The sequence below is a fragment of the Hippoglossus stenolepis genome, chromosome 23, assembly GCF_022539355.2.
Source record: "Hippoglossus stenolepis isolate QCI-W04-F060 chromosome 23, HSTE1.2, whole genome shotgun sequence".
Lineage (NCBI taxonomy): Eukaryota > Metazoa > Chordata > Actinopteri > Pleuronectiformes > Pleuronectidae > Hippoglossus > Hippoglossus stenolepis.
The window spans coordinates 4,647,186-4,665,045 of NC_061505.1; the positions used below are offsets into that span (position 1 = coordinate 4,647,186).

The window sequence follows — 17,860 nt, forward strand, 5'->3', positions numbered from 1 at the left end:
TCAGGTTTATTAAGCGCATTGATGTCATTAATTTGTAATAAAACACCTTTTGTCTTAACATTTCACTGAAGCACACCTCCTGTATTCTGTAACATTGTCGTCTGCATAAACACGTCACCACGAGTCTGTCGTTATGTTCTCAAGTGTTTCAAAAGACCGGCGGAGTAATTTTCCATTTCTCTATTACTGCAGTTGATCCATTCTTCCAAGTTATTTTCACAAGATTCTTTTATTGATGTTGCAAAGTCCAGGATACAGTCCCACTCTTATCGCTGCCATTTATTGACTCTATTAAATTTACAGTGAAGCTCTGGTGGACACTGTGCAGGAGGAGTGTGTGTGTGTGTGTGTGTGTGTGTGTGTGTGTGTGTGTGTGTGTGTGTGTGGGGCGCATTAGGATCATTATGTACTTGAGGCTGGGTCGTTCATATTCAAACTGGAAAACGTGCCTGGCCTAGTTCGCTTGCCGCTGCTCATCCTCACATCTTGACCCACGGGGGTTGAGCCGCCAGCCTTTATGACAGGAGGCCTTATTGAGACTATCAGTGGTGTGTGGTGTTATCAGCCCCGTGGGGTGTTACTCATTAACAGCACCGAAACTCCCCCAGGGACATATCAGTAAAAACAACCATCTTCTCTGGTGTGGAAGAGGTGATCGAGTGGGCGACTGCAAACACGAGGGCGGGTGGAAGTCCCCCCCCCCCACAAAAAAGAGAGAAAAATCGATCCCATAGACAAACAGAGGAGAAGGAATTGAACATTTCCAAACTAAACCTGGAATCGTCTCAAGACTGTTCTCGTGAACATCAATGATTCATCAGTGTCGGGCTTCACTGGGTTTCAGCTACGAGGGCCAACGTTCATTGACCCTCAGCTGAGGAATATAAATGTGTAATCACCATGAAGAGAGGGAGAACACGAGGGAACAGGGTTTTTTTGGTGAAGTTACATCCTGCAGAAATGTAACCAGACGGTAAATTTGAAGTTGTTCTGTAATCCAGCAGAGCAGCAGCTCATTGAGGGTCACGGTGCAGGGAAAGTACATTTTCTCACACTTCTTTGTGCAGTTAATGTGCACGTGAGATTTATTCCTTTCTTCTGAATGCACTGATTGTGTTGTTTGAAGAGGAAGAGATAAACAACATTCTTTCACTTATTCTGGCTTTCTTCACTTATTTCTGCAAACAATATCAACTGTGGAAAAGGCCGCCGAGAGCACAAAATAAAACATCTTCTACAAAGTTTCTTTGCTTTAGCAGGATGAAGATTATTTTATCCATCGTGCTTCAATGCACTGGATGTGTGGGACACTTGTTTTCAGGTTTTTAAGTAAAACTACGAACTACATAAGAAATATACTATCACCTCCACCAAGGATGTGATGTTTGGGGATATTTGGGGAACTGAAGTCTATGAGTGAGTTAAATTTGGTGAATGTGCATCATTCTAGTATCATCCCATGGAATTAGGTTAGAAATGATCTGTTGATAACATATGGGACCAATTAGTATAACGTAGTATCGTACAAATTCAAATTTTCCCCTTGACAATGGCAGTGGAGGAAATGTGATCGGCAGAGTCATAAGAAATAATCTCCTGGTTGATCTTTGTCCTAAAGTTTGAACCAATCCCTTTAGTTTCTGTAGAATCATCCCTGCAGTCGTGCTGATAACAGGAAGTGTTCACACACCCTATTTTTATTCACTTTTAAAATGACATCTTAAATGTTTTTAAACTGCCTGTCGCACCATGTGTATGTTACAAATTCCGCTATAGTTGCAAAATAGAAATAAAGCATTCTTCTTTAAGAATTAATTAAAGTTTGGGCTACATCCATCTCTTAAACTTCAATTTAAATGTTTTAATTGTTTTAATATTTCTCTCTGCCTCTTCCATGTGGTGTCTCCTCATCTCTTGTTCATCCCACTTCCCTTGAATGAGACTTTTTCCTTGAAGGCCCTCCCTCCAGGTTTCACTTTAAAAAATCACGATAAAGTTTTTGTTTTTATAAACAAACCTAATTTAAGATTCGCATCTAAAAAACACAAACTCATCTTCAACTAATGCTCAGCCAAGTGAGCTGTAAAAATCAGCTTCGCAAACAAGCTCGGCCATAAACGGAGATGAAGTTTATGGAAGAGGGCAGGATGTGTTGTTCTGGAGCACATCAGGCGGAGGTGGGAGAGATGAGGACACCATGTTTAAATCTCTGCCTTTGTTTTGATACACAGATAAAAAAGAGTATTATTTGTAAGAAACTTCTCAAATATACTTCCACGAAACATCTCAGTTGTTAATATTGGAACTAACTAACTAACTTCATTTTTAAATGTACTGGAGCAAGATAATAACAATTTAAATGAGATAAAACCTTTTAATGACACTTATCTTTATTGTTATCATGGAAAATTGAAACTTTCCATGATTAAATTCTCTGTAATCTCTTTATATCATCTTAAATATTTGCACAGATTAAACACAGAGTCTCTTTTTTTTATCAGTAGCAGCATCCACAAAAGTTTATTTCCAGGAAACTCTGTTTAGGAAAGTTCCTCAGACCAAAACAAATAAAAGAAGAAAGATTGTGCAAATCACATATTTATTGATTTATTTAGAGGTGGTGAGGTTGTGGGTTCTTTTTATTCTCTATGATATGGATTTCAATTAGATTTTACAACGTTTGCTTTGTCACTTCAACTGATTTACAGTTAACAAACACTTGATCTCTCACTCGGTTCCTAAAACTGATGAACCTCTCGGATCGGCATCCATTTCTGGAACCTGATTCTCGAGCCTTGGATACAAATGAAGGAGTTTATTGGTTTTTAAATCTCCTGGCCTCTGCTCACGTTGTCTGAGATGCAGGTTAAGATTTAGCTTGTTATTATCAGCGCGGTGAACTCTGTGTTCTCAGCGTGGCCTGGATTTGGCAACGATGACCCAGCAGCTATCAGGAGGATTATTAATGAAGACACACAAACCCGGAAACTGCAGCAGGAACTGGACGAACCCACAACCTTTGTCTGCCCTTTATATATACGTGTGACTTTGGTCCTCAAATCAAAACAGTTAGACGCTGCTGAAACTTTTCCAAATATTATAAAATGCTGGGTGAGGCTCTGGATCATTGTGACCTTAGGTCTTGTGGCCTTGAGCAAATCAAACCAATAAAATATACATCTCAATATGCTGTTGAATTAGTATGTGCTGCGTTTGATGCCTCTTCAGTGAGAAACTTTGAGAATAAACCAACAAATATCATCAAAAATCACCTAAAAAGTCTGATTGTTCATCATTATCACTTAAATTCAGGTGAAATGTGGTTAAATCTTTGTGATCGGAGGATTTTTTTATGAAGAAAAAGATGCATATGTCTAATAAACAGACCTGAAAACACACACAGTGCAGTGTCACTTCACACATGAACGACCATTGGACCCTGAGAGTGAGCCGATAAACACCTGCTCAGTTTCAGGGGTGTAAAATGCAAAAAAAGAAAAAAAAAAAAAAGTTGAGGAAAAAGAAGAGTGTGTGTGTGTGTGTGTGTGTGTGAGAGTGAGAGAGTGAGACGAGGGGGAGGAGAGAAAGCCAGACATAAATGATTATACATATCTGCTGAGTTGGACACATCTCACAAACACCACACACCCTCACACACACCCTCACACACACACTCACACACACTCACACACATGCACTCAACCGAGAAGTCTCCTCAGATGCTCTGACTTTTCAACACAAGTCACATCCAATCATCACATTTCTGGACCTGGACACACTTTTGTTCGGCTGCTGGACCGAGGAGGGGGGGCATGGATCCGATCGTGGAAGTGGTGGCTCTGGTCCTGGGGTTCATTGGGTGGGTGATGGTGGGGATCGCCCTGCCCAACCGTTACTGGAGGATCTCCACCGTGGACGGGAACGTCATCACCACATCCACCATCTATGAAAACCTGTGGATGTCATGTGCGACGGACTCGACCGGGGTGCACAACTGCAGGGAGTTCCCTTCACTGCTCGCTCTAAGTGGTATGTTAACAAACATCTTTTTAACCACAAAACATTTATCATAGATCACTTCAACTACAAATAATTACAGGAAAACATATTACGCAACCAGCTGCACCGGGTAAAGGCCAATTTCAAGGTTTTATAGGCCCTCGGACAAAGCCAGGTAGAAGATGGTTAATCCAGCTGCTGGTTTTTGATTTCACGTCATCTCCAGGTTACATCCAGGCGTCTCGAGCCCTGATGATCACGGCCATAGCGTTTGGTGCCATTGGACTGTTTGCGGCCCTGGTTGGAGTACAGTGCTCGAAGGCAGGCGGGGAGAACTATGTCCTGAAGGGGAGGATCGCCGGCACTGCAGGGGTCATGTTCATACTCCAAGGTAAAGATAAAAGTTTTAAAATCAGTGAGATTCAATCAAAAGTCAGGAAAATTGTTCTTTCTGTTGACTCTGGTAATAATGAGCTCCTGATACACCAGCATATAAATTCAGTATATGAGGGAATATCTCCTAAAATCAATCCTCCCTTGTCCTCTCTGCTTTCTCAACGATTAAAGAATATTTGTGGGGTGTTTTATAATCAACAGGTTTGTGCACGATGGTCGCAGTGTCCTGGTACGCCTTCAATATCACTCAGGAATTCTTCGACCCGTTCTACCCTGGGACGAGGTAAGACAGTGTTGGGAGGGGATTGGAAAAGGGCCACCTGACACGAAGCCTGACGTGAGTGTTGGCTGACTGTGCACGCTGTGTGTTGCAGGTATGAAATAGGAGAGGGGCTTTACATCGGCTGGTGCTCGGCTGTGCTCGCCATCGCAGGAGGGGTCTGTCTCACCTGCTCCTGCAAACTGGGCAAGGAGGAGCCATAGTAAGTTCAGGTTTTAAGTGTTTGGTCCGTCTCTGTCTTTATCTACAAGATAATAACACTTTTAAGTAATTAAAAAACGAAATGTTGCTTTTGTGTCCACGCGTCTTAACACGCCTGTTTATGGCATCAAATTCTTATCAAGTTTGATACCAAGAGGCTTCGGCAACTACAATATACAATAAATCAGAGGCGTGTGGTGCTTGATAAGTCACGATCGCAATAAGTTAATTACCTAGTTACCTGTGTCAAACATTTTAAAGGTCAAATATACAAGATCTAGAAACGTCAACTTTTCCCTTGTAAAGTCAGAAGAGTGATGGTCCTGAGCAGAGATCGCAAGTCACACTCCCTCTGTGTGTGTGTGTGTGTGTGTGTGTGTGTGTGTGTGTGTGTGTGTGTGTGTGTGTGTGTGTGTGTGTGTGTGGTTGTGTGTGTGTGTGTGTGTTGATCCCCTCTGTTTAGCTGTCCTGGCTGCATGTTTATGTTGGTGCATGTTAAACTGGGAAAGGTCAATAAAGCAAGATAGTTCCAGCCCCAATTGGCAGTAAAGTCAACATGACACCCTGATGGATGTGATGTCTTTTAGAGCTTCAGAGCACCTGCCCAACCACACACTCCATGGCTACACCTTATTTTGGGCACAGTTATGCTAAAGATTCAAGTTATGCTAAATTGCTGCTGGGCAGGTTCACTGAGTGTCCAGAGCCTGAAATACCTCTTAAAAACTCATCTACAGCTTTACAAGGAGAATCTGACACTAAAAAGAGCACAAACCAAGAATAAAGGGCTGCGGAGTCTCTTTATCCAGTTGTGTTTCTCGTTGTGTGTTTAGGGAACACTTTCATTGGGTTAAGCAACACCTTGCTGAGAACACTCAGGTAGACGGGAGTGGTTGAGGCCGACTGAGCATTTGTTTTGCTCTGAGATTCTGTTTCCAGTGCGACATCTAGTGGCAATGAACATCACACGTACAACCTTTAAAGAGCTCCTCACACACACATGTGCAGTAATTCAAATGTGCAGGGGAGGAAATAGAAGAAATGGTGGAGGAGTTTGTAGTGGAAAGAGTTTGGCGCTCCCCAGTGGTATGACAAGAAAGTTTCTGCAGCAAATAAGCTGGACTGAACCATTTTCCACCAGAACTCAACACAGATAATAACAAAATGTAACTGTCTCGTACTTTTATTGTGTAATATGCCATGTGGTATGAAAAGCACATGTGTAAATATTCCATTCCATTGAGCTGCTTCACTTTTAGGGGTCTTTGTTATTGCCTGATCAAATCCAAGAAAGGCTGATTGACTGTGAGGAAATTAAATATCTACTCTGTGTGACTGACATTTTTCTTTTCACCCTCTTTCCCCCCGCAGTCCTTTGCCTTATCAGAACAGAGGAACCGTATATTCTGGAACTGCTCCGACCAGAAGCGTGGCTGCCAGTACTTACGGCCGAAATGCTTACGTTTGAGCCGACTGTGAAAACAGAACTATGTCGATCAAAACCTCCTTCAAATGCCCGGGTCACTTTCTGTTGATGCACCTGACATGTCCAAGTGTCCCCTTCTACTCTCTGCTGAACGTCCATGCATCCAAACACAGCACCACTGGACTGTAAATAACCACGATAACAAGTGTGTGTTCTGTCAAATGGAATAATAGTGTCCATGTTGTAAAAGTTGTACAAAGCATCTTATCACTGTTCTAATGCACAGCCACACCAAATGTTTGCAGTGATTTTATTTATGTTCCTGTTTGCATATTTACATTCACTTATTCACAAGAAGTTCAATCATGTAGCGATCAACATACACACTCAGACGTTCGTAAGGGGAAGGTCAAGGGTGTGATGATTCAGATTTTTCTCTCTGTGTTGTTGTATACAGTTCTTTGTTTTAAAAATATTATCTGTGTAAGATGGTGGAGGACACGTTGTCTTTGTTTGGATGATATTTCGGTTGTTTTTTTTACGATTGCACACAATAAAATGTATTATACTTCACATTCCTGTTTGACTTTTTACAAACAGCTGCAATGTAAATGATTGTTTTCCTATGAAACTGGTTAAATTATCATGAAAGTGCAGTCAACCAGAATTTCACACCTACTACCAACAGTTAGACAAGAATGTAGAGATGATTGAATTAATTCGATTCATTTTCAAAGGGCGTTACATTTATGCTTTGAAAATACTGGATATAGTAAAATGATAGTATAAATGGATGCAGTAAAAATAAATAAGTACAACGGGTGGATCAATCCCCAAAGTGTAAAGGAGAAGGGTTTCAACTTGTGGAAACTTGTGCCTCCATGTAGCCCACAGAGCTTTTTACTGATAGTGATTATATACAACTGGATGTGTTGCACCTCAGGAAGTCCAAAGACAAACAAAAAAACCCCTCTTGGATCGTTACGCTAGACCAAACAGGAAGTCAGCCATTTTGAATTAAGTGGCCATTTTTGACCATTTACACATGTTGTGTTTTGACAGAGCTTTCATCAGATCAACTTTAAATTCAGTGAGTGTCATCTCAACTCTATTGAGATTAAAACTACCTCAATTTTTTTAGTTTACGTCACATGGTTTGACCGTGGCGTGGCGTCAAAGTTGGATGATTCGCCAAAAAAGAGGGATTTATTATAACTCCTCTGTGCATTGTCCAATCAGTCCCAAACCGATTATTATTATGATTATTATGATTATGATTATGGTGATTATGATTATGGTGATTCTGATTCTGATTCTGATTCTGATTCTGATTCAGATTATTCATATTATTATTATTATGATCCTTAAACCTTTAACTTTCATTTTCTGTGCAGAGGAGTGCCCGCCCTATTAAAACAGTCTGTCCAATGGGAGTAGCCCACGTTTCCAGACGAACCCGGATCAGCGCTGTTGTGGACCAATCACAGAGATGTAGGCCAGAGGAGGGCGGGGCGGAGGTCTCCTCAGATTTGAAGTAATCAGCTGTTCCGGTTCTCTTCCGTCATGTTGCGTTTAGATGTTTTAACTTCGCGTAAAGTCCAGATGTTCTTCTTCCACGCGTGAAACCGCTGTTGAAGAGTTATTTCTTCTTTTTTTTACTATTCCAGGCAAAGGGGGGGAACCTTTCTGTGGCGTGTCTGATTTCCACACGGACCTCTGTCACGCAGGGATCGTAAATACAGCTCCCCGGCTCCGGCAGGGACACAAGCGATGAGGAGTTCAGGCAGAAAATCCCCATTTCAATGAGGCGCAGCGGGGGTTCCCGTCCAGGTGAAGGCCAAGCTGGTGCCGGTGGGAGGGAGTGAACCAGTGAACCAGTCCGGGGGGATGGAGTCGTGTGGACGGGCCGGACTCAGCGGGGTCCTGTGCTCCCTGTCTCTGCTGTGTGTCATCCTGGACATCCAGCTGGACGGTGAGACTCCATTACAGCTGCTTTAAAACCCACCAGGACTCACACCCACTGACGCTGCTTCGCCCTTTACAGCTCGTTCGTGTTACTGACACTTGTTTAAAGTTCCTCAGACACTGAAGAGACGTTAGCTGATGTGACAGGTTCACAGGGTGTCGACTGATCCATCAAATTAAAGGTCCAGTGTGTTAGATGTAGGTAACAAGGATCTAATGGCAGAAATTGAATTTAAAATAATGCTAGTGATGTTTTCACTAATGTGTTTCATCTTAATTGTATGAATTGTAGTTGTTTTTTAACCCTAGATAAGCCCTTTCTATTTAAATGCTTTATAAGTACATCAGGAAAGGGTCCATGTTTTTTTTTTACAGTAGCCCAAACTGGACAAACTAAACACCTTTTGAGTTTTTATGACAACTGAATCTACCACAGGTTCTCCTTCATGTGTGGAAGGGAAGGGTGAGGTGAGGTGTGTTCAGCTGCAACATGCAACGTCACCACTAGATGTCACTAAATTCTACACAATGAACCTTTAAAGGTTCTGCTGGAACCTTCAGTTGTCATAAGAACTCAAAAGGTCTTTAGTTTGTCCAGTCTGGGCTACTGTAAAAAATAAAATAAAACATGGCGGCCTCCATAGAGAGGACCTGCTCCTGATGTAAATATAAAGTATTTAAATATAAAGGGTAAAGAAAACAACAATTCATACAATCAAAACAATTTTGTGAAAACATCACTAGGATTATTTTATATTCAATTTCTGCCAATAGATCCCTTTCACCTAAATCTTACACACTGGACCTTTTTAAATACATGACAAGTAAAAACATGTACTTAAACTAATTGATCCCAAAATATTGATATAAAGTAGCCATATAGAAAGATATATATATATAATATAATACATGCATCGATCAGTATATTAGTACTACATGCAAATCACAAACAGGTGTATCTGCTTGAGTGCGATGACCGTGACCTATAGTGTTTAGAGTTAAAGAACTGAAACATGTGAAAGTAGAGTCACAGTTCAGCAGGTGCAACTCAATCTAATAGTGTTTGTGTATTTTTCTAAGTTAATATTTTGCCATTCTGTTAATGCCAGATCATATTGTGAACAGAAATCTAAAAAGCCTAAGAGACAGACACACAGGACAAAATTAAACAGTTGCAGTTTAAAATTTTTTTTGGCCCTGCAGCCGCAGCTCATGCAGTTTTATGTTTCAGGTGTCTTGGGGGCGACTCACGTTGAGATCGAGCACCACTTGGAAATGGGCCGCAAACTTTTGGCAGCCGGTCAACTGGCAGAGGCCTTGTCCCACTACCACTCTGCTGTGGGTAAGGTTACACACGGCGACCCGCAGACACACACACATGGTTATATTTTCACCGCTATCTGACATTTACAGTCTGTATCTTTGCTCTTTTAATGATCATCCTACTCACTGATGTTTGTTTTGATATTTTCCAGAGGGAGACTCTAAGAATTACCTGACCTACTACAAGAGAGCTGCGGTTTTCCTGGCGATGGGAAAATCCAAATCTGCCCTGCCCGACCTGACCAGAGCCATCCAGCTCAAGCCTGACTTTTTGGCTGTAAGCTCACCTGCTCACTCACCACCCGAAAGATGATCAGTCTCTAAAATCTTGTTTGTTGTTTCCTTGTCTCCTGGGGATCTCTCACACCTCCTCTTCTTGTCATCCCTTTACGTTCCTCCACTTTCAGGCCAGGTTGCAGAGAGGGAATATCCTGTTAAAGCAGGGCAACACGCAGGAGGCCTTGGAGGACTTTGAAGCAGTTGTGAGTTAAACGTTTCCGATCCTAAATCACAGTTATCATTTTAATGTTTAGTCAGGATGTCGTTAAAGGAGAAATCTATCATTTTTTAGCTGCAGCGCTCTCCAGACCATGAAGAAGCTCACATCCAGTTCCAGAACGCCAACGAGCTGGAGGAGCTGCAGGAGGCCGCCCATGCTGCGTACCACCAGGGAGACTACAATGCTGCCATCAACGAGCTGGAGAGAGTCATTGAGGTGTGTGTCAGCTTGTAGTGGCGTCTACAGAGAGGGTCAGGTGGAGGAAGATGGCTGAAAATGTTTGTATTCTTTCCATGGTTAAATGAATTTGCACATTTCTGCTCACCACCTTTCTCCAGTTATCTCCCTGGGATCCTGAGTCGCGGGAGCTTCGCGCAGAATGCTACATCCGAATGGGGGAACCGCAGAAAGCCATCCAGGATCTAACGCCCACAGCAAGGCTGCGCAACGACAACCGCGCTGCCTTCCTGAAGCTCAGCTTGCTCCACTACAGCCTCGGAGAGCACCACGAGTCTCTCAAGTGAGCTTTTCCACTGGACTAAACAAAACGTGCTAGTCAGTCATGCAAAATGGCTCGTTTCCGTCTTCAGAGCAGCCTCTGTACTCAGGATTTGTTTAAAGTCAAAATATACAGTACCTACCTTCGCACCCCCCCGCTCCTCTCATCCTTCTGTCCATCCTTCTCTGTGCAGTCACATCCGAGAGTGTCTCAAGCTCGACCAGGATGACAAGGAGTGTTTCAGCCACTACAAGCAGGTGAAGAAACTCAGCAAACAGCTGGACGCAGCAGAGGAGCTCATTCAAATGGAGAGGTCAGTTCTCCTGTAGGATTTGTGCCCTTCTTCCTCCTAAATTATAATCTTCCTCTTACATCTTGACATTTGTTTAACCATGATTTTTTTTATTTCACGCATCTAAAACAGAAAAAAACTTTTATTCTCTCCCTGCAATTAGGTATCAGGAGGCCATTGATAAATATGAGTCGGTGATGAAAACGGAACCTAACATTGTTTACTACACCAACCTGGCCAAAGAGAGGATCTGCTTCTGTCTCGTCAAGGTGAGGGAGAGAGTTTGTACTCTTAAAGGTCTGGGACTCACTTGAGTTTTCCTTGTGACAAATGGTGAAGAAGATGAGAAACTTTTAAATACGTCATTTCTTTTAATGCACGTTTTCTTAGGTGTATGCAAGGTCCGATTCAGCTTTCAACCTCAGCTGGCATGACACCTACCCCTCCTACTGCTCTGCTGGTTCACGTTAATGTCTTTTTATCTGAAATATCTCGTGCTTGTTACCAACTCTAGATCAAGTTGGCTCCGGAGGCGATAGACGCATGTTCAGAAGCTCATCAGAGAACCCCCCGCAACACCAACGTCCTCCGAGACCGAGCGGAGGCGTTCATCCTCAACCAGGAATACGAGAAAGGTAACAGGACTCAGCTTTAACAATGAGAATAAACCTGCAGCACAACTGGTTTACAACAGGAAGCAGAGCCGCCACAGTGCGGGGGATTTGACTGTATGAAAAGAATTGTCTCAACAGAATGAAAACAAATATGTGGTAGACAAACACCGACTCTGTGATCATGTTTAAAATGTCTTTTCCATGTTTTTGCCTCAGCGGTGGAGGACTACCAGGAGGCGAGAGAGTTCGATAGCGAAAGCAACGAAATCAGAGAAGGACTGGAACGAGCACAGAAACTGCTCAAAGTCTCTCGGAAGCGAGACTACTACAAGATCCTCGGTGTCAACAGGTAACCACCTCACTTCCTGCTTCACTCTACATGTCCACCCTGTGATTCATGAGTGTATAAAAGAGTTTGATTTACTTCCTGTGGACTGGCATCCAACTCCCAACCAGGCCACTGCAAATCACACACAGACTGATGAACTTTCTTTTTTCTCAGGAATGCCAACAAGCAGGAGATCATCAAGGCGTACAGGAAGCTGGCACAGCAGTGGCATCCAGACAACTTCCAGTTAGAGACCGAGAAGAAGGAGGCGGAGAAGAGATTTATCGAGATTGCGTCAGCGAAAGAGGTTCTAACCGACCCAGGTCAGGAGCTAACTACTGCATTCTAATTTGAGGAAGAGTTGGTTCCAACAGAGTTCAGTTTATGTGTAATTTTCAAGGGTATGTTAGTGACTCCATTCTGTGATTTCTCACTTCATACGTCTGAAATAGCAAAAGGTTGTAGTGTGGTCAATGGCAGTAAAAGAGAAGTTATTCCTGCAGCTGTTTTGCTTAATATATATTTTCATAATTCTATTAGTTCAAAGTGTCATATTTCGAGTAAATTTCTACCAGGTCATCTCAGATCCATTTCTGTCGTTGAGGGGTGATTCGTCTTTCGCCATCTTACATCTTTGTCCCCTTCCTTCCCCGTTGTCTTGTCAGAAATGAGGCAGAAGTTTGACGCTGGCGAGGATCCGCTGGACCCGGAGAACCAGCAGGGTGGTGGAGGACAACAGAACTGGCCTTTCCACTTCAACCCGTTTGATTCTGGGGGCAGCTTCCACTTCAAGTTCCAGTACAACTAGACTGACTAGGAGGACTTTACGAACACGCCGACGGTTGGAGGGGTGGGTGGGGGACATTTCGGACGGAGGAGACATTGAGAGAAGATTATTGGAGGCGTCTTTCTCCAGAACTTTTGTTTCAGCCTGGAAACAGTTTTGTGGGTTACTGATTTTTTTTTTTCATGCTGTGTTTGGACGGCAGAGGTTTGAGCTTTTTAGTAAAAGAAACTGGACATTTTACCACAAAACTAAGGACAGAGTAACTTGTGGCTACGATCCTTAGGAACGAAACGGTGATGGTTGAAGGCATTGGACTTCTTTTATGTTTCTGGGACGTCTGCTCTTATGACTAATTTCTCTCTTTGTGCCATTTTTTTAAGCTATATTGAGGAACTTCGTTTTTTTTAATGCAGTAGCTTCTGCTTGGACAGAGATGACTGTCGGTTTGTTGGTTTTCTTCGCGGTAATCTCTAAAGGAATCAAATGTTTACTGATCTCAGTCGATATTTTGTTCACAACATCAAAGCAGCTCCTCCCCAGAGAAACTAAATCTGTTGCTTCTAATGAAATCAAAAGTCACACGTTGTTGAGCTTCTCTATTAATGTGAACTCTTACAGGAAACTTGTGGCTGTAGAAGTCCTGAAATCCTATGGATCTTAAATCATTGTAGCCGCTCTGTGAATGTTTTTAATTTTGCTTTAAATTACCATAGCTTTTTTTTTTTTGTACAGTTACTGAATTGGAATAACGTGTAAACTTTAGTTAGAAATATAATTTTTTTTCATGGGCCATATATCGAACTGTACGATGGAGTATTAGAAAAAAATTATGAGATTTTGAGTAAACATTTGTGATTTATTTAGAAATAAGTCATTTTATGTGAGATAAAGAAAACCCCAAATTTGGAAACTACAAAACATTTTCAACATCACACAGATGTTAAACGATCTTGCACAATCTTTTTCAAAATCCTAATACTTATAATAATGTGAAGCTCATGAGGCAAAAGAAACCTCCAGTGAAGTAGAACAAGATTATCCTCATTTTAATGCAGGTGACGGCTGATTTTCTAATATTTCCCTCTAAAATGAGAACTTAATTCTCATAATCGCCGATGTTTTTTCTCTAAGTGGCCCGAATACTCCATCGTACAACTGTAAACATTATGGCTGTAACCACATTTGAAAAGTGGCTTGAAAACAAAAGAAGTAACATATAGTTCACTATTTATTGCACAAAGTTGTGGCAACTGATGACTGAGTGAAGAACTGTTTTATTTCTCTCCTCCATTCGACTCTTTTCTAAGCAAATCTTTGAAGTTATGCACTTTGACCCCTTTTGAAAAAAGAAAACACTCCGTGTGCTCCACCCTGAAATGTTACTGCAAAGACTCTTTACAAACCGGGTGTGTCTTCAGTGGCTTATCTGATGTGTCATAGATTAGGTCTCAAAGAAAGTGCACATGTCTAATGTACTGAAAAGGTGGATTTGGTCCAACAGGTTGCACTGAGGCACAAACTAAAGGTGGAATCAAAGTACTTTGCTAATTAGGCTTCGTTTTACTGACTTGAAAGACACAACTGTTTGAACCATGAGGTTTTTTTCTCAGTTTGTTTTTGCACAATTTAAGTTATTCTGTCAAATGACTGAACCTGCTTGGAATCCCATCTACTTTTTAAATTTGTGTGAGGACACGTTGACAGGCTCTTTGTATTTAAATCAACTGAGTAGGACTGTTTGGTTTCTGGGTTTTTCTGTTAGCAACACCGATTGTATCTGTTGCCAAACAACTGACATGTTCAAGTGTATTAAATTACTGACACAATCAAACTTCCTCATTCTGTAAAACATAATAAGAGGGGAGCAGGGACAGCAACACAAACAATATCAAATACAGTTATTTATTCATAAAACATCACAACAAAGACATTTCCTGTACACAGCACTGAAACACCTTTTCCACACACATCAAGGTATCTGCTGTTTGCCCATTTCTTATCATACACACATGCTGTAGCTGTACAGCTGACACGGCTTCTTCAACCATGGAGGGACGTGGTTAAATCCAGGATTCTGTCAAATCCTCCACAGCACATGTCCAGAGGTGTCTGGGCTCAGCCACAACCTTACATCATGGCTCTGTGAGAGTCAGTCACATGAATGCAACACGAGTGTTGTTCAAGCAGCCAGGGCTTCGTCAGTGGTTCACCCCGAATCCGTCTGTGTCCTCCAGACTATCGGCCTCAACCTCGATGGAAACCACGTGGTGACCGGGGATCATGGCCAGGCCCAGGACTCTGGGTTCACCCTGGGAGAACGTGTCTGCAAAAATAAGATAAAAGAAAATCCAGTTGAATTATTCTGAATCTTAAAATGTGAGCAGCTCATTTACACCTGCTTCTACCTTTCAGAACTCACTTTGTTCTCAAATAATATATCACATTTTAACCCTTAAAGTTTATTCCTGACCTTGGGAATAACAATAAGTAAAGTAGAATTAAATTCCCATGGTTACGTAGGGGAAAAGGAGACATTGAATTAAAAGTGCAGTTTGCAGATATTGTCATTAAAGTCAGCATCCACAACAAATGACCAAGATCATGCATTTCAGTCAAGTAGCCGGTCAGAGCAATTTAGATATTAATAACTAATAATTATCTGGCTAGCAAGATGCTCAAGGTTGGTTCTTGCTGTTGCTGTATTAGTGTTTTCTTCCATGATATCTCTCATGTAGGTGAACCTGTTTGTTACTCGGTTGTCAAACTGTTACGTGATGGAAGGAACTCTTTAACCTGTGGATTTGAGAAACTCCTGAGCCGAGCCCAGGATGACGTTGCAGTCCCGGTCCGTGCAGAGGAAGAGTCCCACCAGGGTGCGTCCGTCCGTCATGCGGATCTTCATGTTCTTGTTCAGGAGCCCCTCCAGCTTGTGCCTGGCCTGGTAGGACGAGGACATTCCAGGCTGCTCCTGTGTGTCCACAGAAAAGTAACAATGAACTTTAGTGTATATTTAATTAAAGCTGTTAATTGGTACTTGTTTAATTAATGACCAAAATAACATGTACATTAGATGCTTTTTTTAAATGGTTTTCTATTTTATCACTTTATAGAAGCTGAGAAATTGATTTGAGCTCTGATAAAGATATACATTTATTTATATTGCTGACAATAATCTACAATAGATTCTGAGACACATCTGTGTTTGCTGCTCAGTTAGCATTGAGAAACATGTTTTATAATCATACACACTCAGGAACATGTACTCTGTAGGAGCTCAGATTAATATTTACATCTAAAGGTTATGTATGCAATCATAAACTGGTAAATCTTATTAAATACAGCTTGTTTAACAGGTGTTAAGATAGTGGTGCAAGCTAGCTCGTTAGCCACCAGCTACATGTTAAACTATAACCGAAGCCTTGATGCTGATAAAATGTGTTTCAAGTCAAACAGGTTTATTCTCTCGTTTAAACAAAGAGAACGATAATATAAAACTATGATATTTACTACATACGTGACTGGAAGGACCATTTTCCTCAATCATTGTCGCCATGGCCGCTTCCTCTTCTCCTTCTGCGTTTGCGCACGGACGGATTTCTGTGAGGGACCGGCCCCCCGAAACCGGAAGCTCAGTATCCAGTTGTTTTTTTAAAGTGAACGACGCGCAAATAAAACGTTTAGATTTAAGATGAAAGTTCAAAAAATGAATGGAAGAAGCGAACCAGCAGAATATTAACTGGGAGGAGGAGAAGAGAAGAGGTGAAAAGAAACGGAAACAAACTTTTACACGTAAGAATTCATCGTTTTAAACAAGTACAATATTTCACACCTGACCTTTAGCATCTTTTTAGCTAAATGTGTTGATGGAGCCACGTTTTACAGACACGAGAATATTCCCACGTGAGCGTAAAGTTACAAGTTCCACTTTAAAGTTACTGAACACAGAGGATGTGATGATTCAAAGCTTCTCAGGTGTGTGTGGATTGTGCTGAACGGCGGCCACAGGTGGTGAGAAGATGAAGAAGAAGAAGATGAAGATGAAGAAGATGGTGATGAGTTTGATTTCTCTTCCATTTCCTCACAGGGACTTCACACAATCAAGTTTTTAAAGTTTTAAAGTTTTATTTGTCGTATGCAATTTAGCACAGGGGTCAACGGTGCGATGGAGGAAACCGGTCAGCGCAGCAGTGCAATAGTTCAATTCAAATAAAAGGACGATAGAGTTTATTATTCAAATATAGTTCAATGCAATACAAAATCAATACACACACACACACTCTATAGAAAAGTCCAGTGTGTCAAGTAACACAACAATGGCCATATTAGATAATTTATTTAGCTGATTATGAATTTAATTTGTCAATTTTAAGAGATCATCTTATTTTCATTCTCCTTTAAGTCTCCTGAACAAGTTACACTCTCACTTTAAACAATCATTTCCAGAGGAGACCAAACTTAAAACCGTAAAGTTTCTATTGTGGTGTATCCGTCCTCATACTGTCCCTATAGCCTAATCATTTGTGAAACAAGTGAAGATATGATCAGACATAATAGGATGGAAAACTGTCAAACAGCCAAAAACAGGAGTACGTGAAATAGAAATAGAAACGTAAAATTGTGGAATTGTGTGGGTGCACATTGGTTTCACCCTGAATATGAAGAAGATGTTATTGTTTGTGTCAGAAGAATCAATGAGCAAGCAGATTTCAGCCACATCCCTGATTTACTAATGTGTGTTATCTTCTCCTCTCAGACCCAAACCTCAACAAGATCCTCGAATCTCCAGACGAGGGTTCGTCTAACTCCTGCTCCTGAACTTGAACCGACTGGACCGGTCACGCTGGAGGGATGAATTCTGAAAGGTGGCACTGCCTTGGATCCAAACCGACACCTCGACATCACAGGAGCTGCTGCTGGAGGTGAATGACATGCCAAACATATAATACAGATAACTCCACTTACTGTATCTGGACACCTGGGTAACTCCAGTGCATATTCACACTCACCATCGTGTGATCAGATGACTTAAAATACTTTGATTAGCAGGAGAAACAGGACCTGAATAATGGTTGTAAATGACCAGTGTCTTTCTATGACTTTGATTGAATATGACCTCTTTATTTATATCTGTATATGAATGGGCTTATTAGGCAATAGGTGAGATTTAAAGAGTGTTTTGTGCAGCAAATGAAACACGTCCTTCAGAGTCTGCAAATCTGAAACAGCCCAAGACTCATAATTGGACTATTAG

General features: G+C 41.6%; 3 protein-coding genes across 3 annotated transcripts; 2 read left to right on the forward strand and 1 right to left on the reverse strand.

Annotated features, from left to right (window-relative positions):
* Window positions 1-3,812: 3,812 nt before the first annotated feature.
* On the forward strand, window positions 3,813-6,499 carry cldn15a (claudin 15a). The gene is made up of 5 exons (XM_035149155.2): window positions 3,813-4,029; window positions 4,226-4,390; window positions 4,597-4,678; window positions 4,770-4,877; window positions 6,248-6,499. Exons 1-5 carry the CDS (start codon window positions 3,813-3,815, stop codon window positions 6,342-6,344), a joined length of 669 nt encoding a protein of 222 aa, XP_035005046.1. The 3' UTR covers window positions 6,345-6,499.
* Window positions 6,500-7,802: 1,303 nt separating this feature from the next.
* dnajc3b (DnaJ (Hsp40) homolog, subfamily C, member 3b) lies at window positions 7,803-14,440 on the forward strand. Its single transcript, XM_035149255.2, has 12 exons — window positions 7,803-8,274; window positions 9,499-9,609; window positions 9,743-9,867; window positions 9,998-10,072; window positions 10,162-10,305; window positions 10,428-10,609; window positions 10,782-10,901; window positions 11,044-11,149; window positions 11,395-11,515; window positions 11,711-11,843; window positions 11,997-12,145; window positions 12,488-14,440. The coding sequence occupies exons 1-12, from the start codon at window positions 8,190-8,192 to the stop codon at window positions 12,628-12,630; spliced, it is 1,494 nt and encodes a 497-aa protein (XP_035005146.1). The 5' UTR covers window positions 7,803-8,189; the 3' UTR covers window positions 12,631-14,440.
* Window positions 14,441-14,497: 57 nt separating this feature from the next.
* naa38 (N-alpha-acetyltransferase 38, NatC auxiliary subunit) lies at window positions 14,498-16,274 on the reverse strand. Its single transcript, XM_035149256.1, has 3 exons — window positions 16,124-16,274; window positions 15,403-15,577; window positions 14,498-14,932 (listed from the first exon to the last, which is right to left on the reverse strand). Exons 1-3 carry the CDS (start codon window positions 16,160-16,162, stop codon window positions 14,808-14,810), a joined length of 339 nt encoding a protein of 112 aa, XP_035005147.1. The 5' UTR covers window positions 16,163-16,274; the 3' UTR covers window positions 14,498-14,807.
* Between the last annotated feature and the right edge of the window lie 1,586 nt (window positions 16,275-17,860).